Source organism: Natator depressus, chromosome 3 (assembly GCF_965152275.1).
Source record: "Natator depressus isolate rNatDep1 chromosome 3, rNatDep2.hap1, whole genome shotgun sequence".
In the NCBI taxonomy this organism is placed as follows: domain Eukaryota; kingdom Metazoa; phylum Chordata; order Testudines; family Cheloniidae; genus Natator; species Natator depressus.
In genome coordinates, this window is record NC_134236.1 from 76,480,702 (window position 1) to 76,491,744 (window position 11,043).

The following is an 11,043-nucleotide window of genomic DNA, read 5'->3' on the forward strand; positions in this document are numbered from 1 at the left end:
TGCCTGCATAGCATTTACTCAGTTTCATATCGCCTATCCTGAGCTGTACCTAAAAGACTAAAATGCTAACTTTTTAATAGCTTGTTTTTGAACGGATTAGTATTGGATTATTTCTCAAACTACAGGGAAAACAAACAAACAAACCGAGAGCACTTGCTATTGGAAATAATGTCTAAAATATGCATATGCAGCTGTTCTTCAAAGAAAGAAACATTCATATGCCGCTTATTTAGATCAACTTCACATATATTACAAAGAGCTTCCTATTTAGAAATGGGAAAAATTATAAAAGCGCAAATAGAAGTTTCAGTTATTGACTCTTTAGTATTTTGTGCACATCTGGAATTTTTGTGTGTGTCCAATGAATAGATCACGATAAATTCCCGTTCCAAAATCTTGTTCTTCCGGCCCCTCAACTCTCTTAAGTGTTTTTATGCGCTACAAATGAACTTGTAAGCTACTTGTAGACCAGTGTTCCATGTTTGTGTAATTAAAATATGCTCACCCTTTACAAAAAGTGCACATCATTTGGAATCATGGATTGTGTCTGAAGCACATTGTTCTAAGTTAAATTACATTTTTTTAAAACTTTTTTTAAAAAAAGTATTCTCAGTGGGAGCAATTTTGTATATGGAAAAATAGCCTGGAGAAGTATTAATTTAAAAGGGTTACAAAAACATATATTATCCTCTCTAGAATTCTGTGATGTCTGTTTGTGTTTGAATCCATCTCTTGAGTTTCTCTAACAACACGAATTAAACAATTCCCACGGTGTTCACAAATGCAACACTTCGTGATTTAAAAGGACAACAATGGTTCATATTTTGTGCCATTCATCCCAGACGAAAGCAAAAGTTAAGGACCAGAGCTGTTATAAATAGGTTACTGGCCTGAAACCAATCCACTGAAATGGTAATATGGTTGGGTTAGTTTTTTTAAAAGTGTAGGTATTTTCTGGTGTTTTCCCATCAAGTACCTGCCCAATTTCTGTATGGCACACGCCAGGAATCAATAGAAGTTAACAAGTCCTCAAAACATTCCCCATCTCTTTGTTTAATCTCCTTTACAATAAAGCCAAGGGAAGAGAATTAAAAATCTTTGAAGTATATTAAACCTCAAAAGAATCAGCCAAGTAGACTTAAAATAGTCACTTATTTTCCAAAACTGGTTTGTCTAGGAACAATAAAAGGAAGTAAAATTTATGGAGAAATTATACAGTGGATTTGTCACTTAAAATATCGTAACTGTCTAGGGGACAATACCCCATGCTGAGGATTAATGGTCCCTCCAGACCTTTGATTCACCAGCGCCTTTTCTTTGCCCTTGACAAATTGGATTTTTAGGAATGGGAAGGTCGCCTGGACCATTGTTTGCTAGCCATTCAAAGTACTTGATTATGCAGGAGGGTTAGGGAAAGGCTCCACGTGACCCACTTGGATGGAACTCTGCAGCTGCTGTAAGAGCTAAACTCTCTCACCAAACTCTGCGCCCTAGAGCATCAACGTGCCAAGGGGTACCCCTCCTGCTCCAATTGAAAAGCCGGCGTGCACACACCACCGCGTCACTCTGCAGGCGGAGATAAGCCTGTGTTCATCCTGCTCGCTGGCTGTCTCTGTCACTCCATCCCCGTTAAGTGCTTTGGGTTCCTGATTCCTTATACCCAGAGGCAGCAATGCAAACAAGCAGGGCTCCGGCCATCAGCGTGAATGCAGAAAGTTGCATCCCAGCCGGACTGCGTCTGGGTCCTGTGCCGGGCATCTTCAAACTGGGCAAGTACCTGTCAGACCGCAGGGAGCCAGGACCTAAAAAAAAGGTATTTCCTATGGTCTCACCTGCACTGCTGGACCTTGTTTGATCAGACAGTGACTCAGGGGGATCTGTACTTAGGAGAAGAGGCTGCCTTCTCCTCGGTTCATCCTGCCTTTTAGAACAAGCCAGAGTACCAGGAAAGAAAGGGAAGCGTTTGATAAAGTGTCCCAAGATTCCTTGTTACTGCTGTGAAATTGAATGTATAGAAAACCTATCCAGCCTTCCTGCCCACTCCCTGCATTGCTGGATAGTGTTACGGCAGGCTGGACTTGGTAGGGGGAAGGTGAAGGGGCTGTGGCGGTGTTTTCAGACAAGAGGATATGTCCCTGCCCTTGAGATCTTCATTAAGCCAAAGAGAAGAGGGATGGTAGAGGGGCACATTTCACAGCCCGTGATTGCAGAGAGCCTGTTTCGATGTATCCTGCACAAGAGGTGCTTGCCCCTGGTTTTAGGTGTGAGGGAGTTTCGCTAGTTTGCAGTTTTGTGGCGCTGGCTATCTCTCAGACGCGGTTACACGGGGGGCTTCGATAACTTGTTGGTGATTTGTTCCTTCCTTTCTCCCTTTTGGTCTTTCTGAAACGTAATCACCGACCCGTTCAGAGAAATTGTATTCTCCGTCCAAGCGTCCCTGGATTTGTCACGGTTTCGTTGATATATATTTTTATTTGGTGTTTATACGATGGGGCCACAGCGACAAGGTCAGCCAAAGCCATATTGGATACCACAGCTCTTACCTTTTATTCGTATTTTTAAAAATCGTCTTTTCTTCGGCCGGTATCGAAATCTGAGCTCCAGTAATAATTTGTACCTTTTCGAGCTGGACGCAGGAGGATGGGAGAATGAGATTGGCTTGCAAATATTCCAGGGGCTAGGTCATTTTCAGATACAGCACAAGCTCCAGATGCCTGTGCTGAGCCAAGGCTCAGAGTTAAGGGCAGTTTTTCCAGCTACTGAAAACAAACCCGTGGCTTAGAGCTCAAATACATGTACAATAGAGACGTACTGAAATCAACACAGCCGCGTGTAGTTGATGGAACTGACTGATGTTAGAACTCCGTAAGTCTGGAATGCGGAAACTATCCCAGGCTTCCAATATCAGACACCTCAAAGTTTCAAAATCTCCCCTAATAAACAAAAGGGATTTCATGGAGATGAACTAGTTACCCCCAGCAAATTCTGCTAGACAGTGGTTGCAACTGGCTTGTGTTGTAAATGGGTCTATGGATGCGATGGCCACAAGGCAAACACCCTCCCTCTATTCCCCCTCTCCCCCCAGTGCACAGGTTGGTCATAAGTTCCGCTCGGATTTTTAATGCCCTTTAATTGTTTTTAAACGCTCTGCCAGCCCCCTCAAATTTATTTCTCATCTGGCTCCATTGGTTTCTCTCTTTAGAGGGCTTTGTTCAATTGACTTTTATTACATGGTCATTCAGTGAGCTGGCACTTCATTTTCTCTTTGTATGGGCAAGCAGATTATGAAGTATGAGGCCACAGAGACTTTGTAGCTAAGCAGAATTCTCTCCTCTCTCCCTCCTTTCTTTTGACAAGTGGCGTATTTTACAATTGCTTCACTGCAGGCGTAAGGCACGAAACCGCACTCATTAAGAAACGTGAATTTGAAATATTACCTGTGCATCTTAAAATGATCTTAAACTTTAAAACCAAAGGCAGCAGCAGCAGTTGAACAAGATACATTTTAGCAAATGCTGGCCAGTGGAGAAATTACTTACACAGAATTGTTCTGACAATCATGCAAAGAGTGACAGCTTTTAGAGCCAGACTATGCTGCTATCCTTCCTCACAATGAGTGACAACCTACTCCATGAGCAATCTCATTTATCTCAATGCACAGTACTCTCAATATGAGTAAGGATGGCAAAATCTAGCTCTTATAAATTAGCTGCTTCTTTCTCTTTCACGACTATCAAACGGTGTGCTGTTATTCCCAAACACTTGTTCGGCCTTTATATATTGACTGTTTAAACCAGCGATTCCCTGACTGGGAAGATGATGTAGTAAGGAGCATGTTTAGGCTTTATTTATATAAGGGATTTGTTTGTGTTTTGCCTTGCTTGAATCCTGTGTGGAAATGACAGTGGCTGATGCCTGTGTTCTAGGTACGGATGGTGAGAGGGGAATTAGTGGATGAAGCCGGGGGCTCAGCTCTGGAGTGGATAGGGTTAATCCGGGCTGCCAGAAACACACAAGAACAGACTCTGGAAGCAATTGCAGATCTACCAGGAGGACAGGTATCTCTCTCCCTCTCTCTCGATCGCGGGCTACGTTCTGGCGGAATGTTCTTTAACAGCGTTGGGTTGCTGTAAGGGGCACGGCACTGATAAGGTTTTCTCTCTTTCGAATAGATTTTCTACAGAGCGCTTAGAGATGTCCAGCCAGGGGAGGAGCTGACCGTGTGGTATTCAAACTCTTTGGCTCAGTGGTTTGACATCCCAATCACTGCTACTCCGACACACGACGAGAAAGGTACAGCAACTTGGACTTTATTATTCTATTCAGTAGTTACTGCGTAGAAGTCAATACAACTCACAGGTGCCTTTTCTAACAGAGAGCTTCATGCCGATTTCCCAGTTGCAAAAGTGTTTTTGTTTTGCTTTGTTTTTCTCCAGAGCAACGTTATAATTAGCATCCACTTTGTGATATAAAACTGCAGTTAGAAAACCTAAGCAAGTAAAATACGTGTTTGCAGACAGAACCTTTAAAAAATAATACCCGCACAGTTACAACGATTGTTAATCAGCCACCCTTTTTATTGTTAATTGGTCATCTATTCCTTCTGCTTATTTTTAAAAAGCTGTTTTTAAATAAGTGGAGCCAGCAATTTGACAATACATTTCAGGATTCAGATAACGAGATTGTTTTCAACATAGACACTATCTTATAATTTTCATAGGAAAAATGGGATTTTAAGATCGTTTATAAAACAATCATTCTCTATTTTTACAATACAGTAATTTATCTTACTGCCCTTTTAAAACATTATTTTCACCTTTTCCCTTCTGTCACAGCTTCAGATTCCATGTTCAGGTTAAATATGGGACAATTTCCAGCGACTCCTCAGATTCGTTTAGTCGTTTTAAAAGGGCAATGGTCAGTTTACGCAAATTAGTACTGAGTAAAAATAATGTGGGAGTTAAATTCAGTTTATATATGTGCACTAGCAAACCAGCACTTGGCATGCATCAGTCTTGGATAAATTATTTTAATCTGCAATTTGTTTTTAGGCGAAGTTGTAGTGTAAACATAAACGATGTTTTAAAATTATTAACCCGGTAGTTTCTGAAAGAGGGAAAGCGTATGTTTCGAAATATGACGTAGGAAAATATTTCAGTTATCTGTCTAAATGGTTTCCTATGAATCTGATAGCTAGCATATTTCCATGTGCTGTTTTCCATGTGCAGGCATTTTGTAGCTGACATGGGGTTTCAATGGATGTAGAATTGTATTCTAAGAGCAGTTACATTGAGTATTTCATACAAGTCTCTGCAAAACTGGAATAAACTCTTCCTAGTGAAAACGAAGGCAACAGATTGAAACTCGTTTTGAAAATTGCTTTTGGGGATGGTCTACTTTGCTTGGAGCCTGAATATATTCATTGCTGCTCTGAAATTTCCCTGCACAGATTAGGTATAAAGAGCCTGATAATAGAATAGACTTGTTCAAAGAGGAAATGAGCAGCGCACATTGATTACATGATTCCTACAGATCAGAAGCCCGATCCCGCACTATCTACACACTTCTTGCTCAGAAGGTTTCCCACATAAATCAGTGCCCTACGTAAGGAGGAAGGTCTTGATCCTGCAGGGTGCTGATCATCTTCTGGAGCTTATTCAGGACCTGGAGCACTCAGGAAGGAATTCAGGATAGGGCTTGTTATTTAATATATTGAGAGGCACTATTAAAATAATACCTAACATTACTAGTTTATGTCACTCTACAGAGAGGTAAATCATTTCTATAACTAATACTTCGACATGAGAAACAAACTCAGGGTCAAATTCGTATTCATCCCATTAAAGCCAGTGGGGCTACTGCCTGGAGTAAGGCCTGCAGAATTTGACCCGTTGTAACAAAATCAATGAACGAGAGAAGATCTGCTAAGTAGTCTGTCTGCCGCCCCCACTCACCTCGAATATTACTGTACCTTACTCCACAAGTAATCTCACTAATTCCAATGGGAGTACAGTACTACAGCACTGCTCTTTCAGAATAAGGACAACAGAATCTGCTCCACTGTAAAAATACACACGTTTATTTCATATGTCCTTTCCAATCCATTGTAAATATAGCACATATGATGCAATCTTATTCTGCAAATCAGCTCTTTTCCAACTTCCAGAGTGAAGTTTCAGACTAATCAATACAGCGTGAGGGCTGTATAAGTGAAACGAGATGTAAGTGTAGTTATTACTAATTTTGCAGGGGTGCTGGAACAATTTATATGGTGAGGGTGCTGAGAGCCATTGAACCAAACTATAAACACTGTAGCTGATGGAAACCACTTCAAGCCAAGGGGTGCAAGAGCACCCCTAGTTCCAGCACCTATGTACTTTTGTGGATAGCATTTTGAAACTTCTAGGCAGCCGATTTTGTTGAACAAAGTTTTTAACTAGATCAATTTAGTTTTAAACTGATGTAACATTATAAACAAGGCTTTTTTTTTACTAGGTCATTGCTTGGAAACAGTTGCGGGGGAGGGGAGAGTCATCCGTTTTTATTCAGGATACGTTTGCGTTTGGAACAAATCTTAGTTGGTATTGCAACTACTTTGTTAAGAACATAAAACACCCACGCAGCTTCTTTGAAAAGAGCCAGAAAGTAGAAGTTTCTAAATCAACACAATAGGCTTGTTAGACGGTGGAGGTTGTTTCTAACTGCAAGCCTTTTCGTTTTTAAAGCTAGTTTACCTGTATCTCAATGCACGGTAATAGGATTACTGAAATGGATCAGAGTCAGACCCACTGCAATTGAGCAATTAAGGCCTCGGCAGACTCACTCCTCCTCCCCCCCCAGCTCAGTCCAGCAGTGCGAAAAAACACACAACGTCCGATTTAAGATTCCAGCATAGATCCATAAAGACCACTCACTTCAAGGCAAGCTAGTGAGCGCTATGCATGACAGAAACTACATAATACTTAACAGAAGAGAAAATACGCAACCCATGTTTTGTTCTGTGCTTTCATTATTCAGTGTGCATGACAGTGTTCCAAAGAGGAATGGGGGGTTGGGGTGGAAAGACTTTTATTTTATCCTGAATGATACTGAATGAATGAACTGACACTGGTTGATTCCTGAATTAAAAGTCATTTTTAAAAGGCTGTTTAGTGTGCTAATTCCATGTGAACTTATTCATTAACAACCCAACCATTTTACACGCTCCTCTTGCACTCTTCCGTACTTTGCTTCAAGCTAATGCATCATTTTAACACATGTTGGAACTATGTTTCTATGACATTTCTTAAAAGGCCAAACCAGGAATCGCTGGTGTTTATTTACTCCGCTTTTAAGGTTGACTGATTTCGCACCTCTTAATATTTGTAAAGATACTTCGCCAATATTTTAACAGGTTTCCAGCAATCTTGAAAATATATACTATTTTACTTGCTCAGTTTCACAACTTTGCTTTTAGTGTATTCTTTATAAAGTTAGGGCTGCCCAGGAATGTACAGCCTGCACTACTACTGTTATGATTTTTTAATTGTTTGAAATATCTAATTTGTACGTTTTGGATGCTGGTAAGTAGGAGAGCCTAATATATAGTTAAAAAAAATCTCCTGCAGAGAATACATATAAATGTCTGGGTTGATAGAACAGGCCAGGCTTTATTTTATTCCTCAGAAGGAAGAGAAAGAAAAGTCTAAGTTTAAAGTAACATGAAGTCATAACACAAACATGGCCATTTCGGTTTGTTCCGCTTCAGGGAAGCCTAAATGTTTAGGGATGGGGCACAAAGGGCATTGTCCTTTGAAAAGGAATGATTACATATGGCCTATACATATAGGAGATTGTCCCGCCGGGTAATGAGGAGCTCACGATCATTAGATTGGCCTTTGTTCCGTTTAGTCAACTCCTCGACATACGCTACCTATTCTGCGAACGTCAACAGATGGGCCCAGCGACAGACGATTTAAGGCAACAGCTGCTCTCCTTTCCCCAAGCCCACTTTAGCCCAGTCCAAACTCAGTTTAGTTCACCTTCGCCCAGCCAGCTCTGCTCAGCCCAGCCCGGGCCAGGCCAGCTCAGCTCCTGGGCCAGGAGGCTTTTGTGACCCAGTTTGAAAAGACAAACCAGAAAGTTGTGGCAACATTCTAGTCCCCCAAGGAGGCGTCAGAGGAGGCGCTGGGCTGGCGGGCGGGTGGAGAAGGGGGAAGAACCCGTTTGCAGTTAGGATCCGATCCAAACCATTGCAGTTAACCGAAAACCTCCCATTGATTGCAATGGGGTTTGCATCGGGCCTTTATTGTGCAACTTGAGGGAAGGAAGCAAAAGTAGTGGGCAGTGAGGGAGAGCAGCATGACTTTCCATTGCACCCCTCCTAGCAATGATTCAAAGGACGTGCATGGACTGTCTAACGCAGGAGTGGGCCATTTTGCTGGGGTACCAGGGTGTGCACGGGCCTCTCTCTCGCTGACCCAGGCGGGTGGGGCGCCACTGTTTGTCTAACGGCGGGCTCCGCTTCTCTTCCCAGGGGAGGAGCGCTACATCTGCTGGTATTGCTGGAGGACGTTCAAATACCCCAACAGCCTCAAAGCCCACGTCCACTTCCACTGCGTCTTGAACAACGGCCGCGGCTTCCTCCACCACCCCGACCATGCCCGCTCCTCGGACCTCTTCAGCCTGTCCCCGAAGGCGGCGGCGGGCGAGCTTCCCGGCGCGGCGGCTCCCCTGAGGACCCACGGCCTGCAGCAGGCGGCCCGGGAGAGCATCAAGCGGGAATCCGCCGCCTCGCCGCCCTTGAGCAAGCCGGGGGCGCTCCGCAGGCCGGCGGGGAAAGAGGAGCAGGAGCGAGCCTTGGACATGAGCGTGGGCTCGGGCCGGAGCCACGGGCCCTTCCTCGGCCTGGTGGGGAGCTCGGCGGGGAGCAACGGCCTGAGCTTCTACCCGGGGGCCAGGTCGGCGTTCAGGCCGGCCGGCCTCTCCAAAGCGGAGGAGGGCAAGGCCGGCGGGCTGGGCTTCAGCAAGGCCCTGGGGAGCAGCAGGGCCGGGCGGGGCGGGCCCGAGGCGCTGGCGGGCGGCCCCCACCCCAAGTGCGGCGGGCACCCGGCCGAGGGCCCCTCGCCGGTGCTGGCCTGCGCCGGCGGCCTGCGGGCCTTCCCCTTGCTCTCGCACTTCGAGGAGACCTCGGCCTTCAAGCACGTGGAGCGGGGGCTGCACCACGCCGGCCTGCAGCCCAGCCGCTACCCGCCGCTGCCCGCCGGGGCCGGGCTGCACCTGGAGCGCTTCTCGCTGCCGCCCTTCGAGGGGCTGAAGGCCTACCCCGGGGAGTGCAACCTGCCGCTCGTGCCCTTCACCCTCTACAACGGCGAGCTGCTCTACAGCGCCCCCTACTACCCGCTCAAGCTGCACCTCGGCAACCTGCTCAAGTACCCGGACTCCGTGGCCTACTTCAACGGGCCGGCGGCGGCGGCGGGGCTCCACCCGGCCGAGCTGGGCTCCCTGGCCGGCATCGACCGGGAGATCGCCATGCACACCCAGCAGCTCTCCGAGATCGCGGCCGAGAAGAGCCGCGGCCGCCTGGAGAGCCTGCAGCCCGCCGCCCTCGCCGGCCCCGCCGGCGGCAAGCCCAAGACCGGCCACCTCTGCCTCTACTGCGGCAAGCTCTACTCGCGCAAGTACGGCCTCAAGATCCACATGCGGACTCACACCGGCTACAAGCCGCTCAAGTGCAAGGTCTGCCTGCGGCCCTTCGGCGACCCCAGCAACCTCAACAAGCACATCCGCCTGCACGCCGAGGGCAACACCCCCTACCGCTGCGAGTTCTGCGGCAAGGTGCTGGTCCGGCGCAGGGACCTGGAGCGCCACGTCAAATCCAGGCACCCGGGCCAAAGCCTCCACAAGGCGGCCGAGGACAAAAGCGAGCCCGGCTACCAGCCCCAGGAGCCGGAGCAAAAGACTGACAACGAGAGCGACGTGGACGTTTGCTTCACGGATGACCCGAGCGACCAGGAAACCAGCAGCAGGCGCAATGATCAGTAATCCAGCGACTGGGGTGGGGGTTGTCACAGCGCAGATCCGCTTCTGTTTACACGTGCTTTGAAACACTTCAGCGGGCTTTGCCCTCCTAGGTAAATGACAGGGGGTACCGTATGGAAAGGGGCTCGGAAACAAACCCTTGCGGATGGGGACAGAACGGGGTGCTTGTTTTGAACCATCCACTCTCACTCCGTTCAGTGCTCTTGTAAAGCCCCCCTCCTGAACTGCCAAAGCATCAGCCCTCAGGGGGTTTAATCCTAGTCAGCACGAGTCCACACGCAACAAGCGCCAATGTTTTAGCCGCCATCTATTTTGTATTGTACCTTCGTGTCGAGGAAATTGTGCCTTTTGGAAACAATTCTTTTCTATGTATTTTCCTGCCACTTGTTCTAGCATTCCAAGATCTAGGTACGGACAGTAGTCACCATTCTGCAGACATGTCTGGCCTCTGTACACTTTATTTACACTTCAGATGTGCTTGCTCGTGTCTAAAAAGAAAAACAAACAAACAAACAAACGCATTGCAGTACTGAATAGGATCGTATAGGATGATAACAGGGACACAATTTGATCAAGTTGCAATTATTTATAACAGAAAAAATATTTGAATAGCAAATGTAAAATAAATATTGAAAGCATGAATCTAAAAAGCACGCACTATATAATTTTAAAGAAAATACACTGTTTGGTAGACTACAAATGTGGTGTATGTTTGTTTTATAATGAATGATGTACAGTGGACGCAGTATTTTGGTCTCCATTCCGGTTTGTCATGCGATTTTTTTTTTTAAATAAAGTTGCTGACAAACTACTGTTTGTCTAGTTGTTCACTTAAATGACTTCAATAAGTTTGGTTCTTGGAAATATCACTTTTAACTAATAGTAATCAAAGGCCTAATTCAAAGTTCACTGAAGTCAGAAGAAGCCTGTCAATTATCTTCAAAAGGACTTTAGATGAAGCCCTAAAGGAATTCAACTCTGAATATTTTGCTACTAGTGAGTATTTTGAACCCTAAAGAGTTA

General features: G+C 45.6%; 1 protein-coding gene across 1 annotated transcript; it reads left to right on the plus strand.

Annotated features, from left to right (window-relative positions):
- The first annotated feature begins 1,672 nt into the window (after window positions 1–1,672).
- On the plus strand, window positions 1,673–10,652 carry PRDM13 (PR/SET domain 13). Its single transcript, XM_074946882.1, has 4 exons — window positions 1,673–1,813; window positions 3,927–4,058; window positions 4,173–4,293; window positions 8,516–10,652. The coding sequence occupies exons 1-4, from the start codon at window positions 1,673–1,675 to the stop codon at window positions 10,021–10,023; spliced, it is 1,902 nt and encodes a 633-aa protein (XP_074802983.1). The 3' UTR covers window positions 10,024–10,652.
- Window positions 10,653–11,043: the final 391 nt, after the last annotated feature.

Coding starts and splice junctions, on each gene's coding strand:
- PRDM13 (XM_074946882.1), top strand. CDS start 1,673: ATGCAAACAAGCAGGGCTCCGGCCATCAGCGTGAATGCAGAAAGTTGC. Junction 4,059..4,172: donor CAGATCTACCAGGAGGACAG/GTATCTCTCTCC, acceptor TCTTTCGAATAG/ATTTTCTACAGAGCGCTTAG. Junction 4,294..8,515: donor TCCGACACACGACGAGAAAG/GTACAGCAACTT, acceptor TTCTCTTCCCAG/GGGAGGAGCGCTACATCTGC.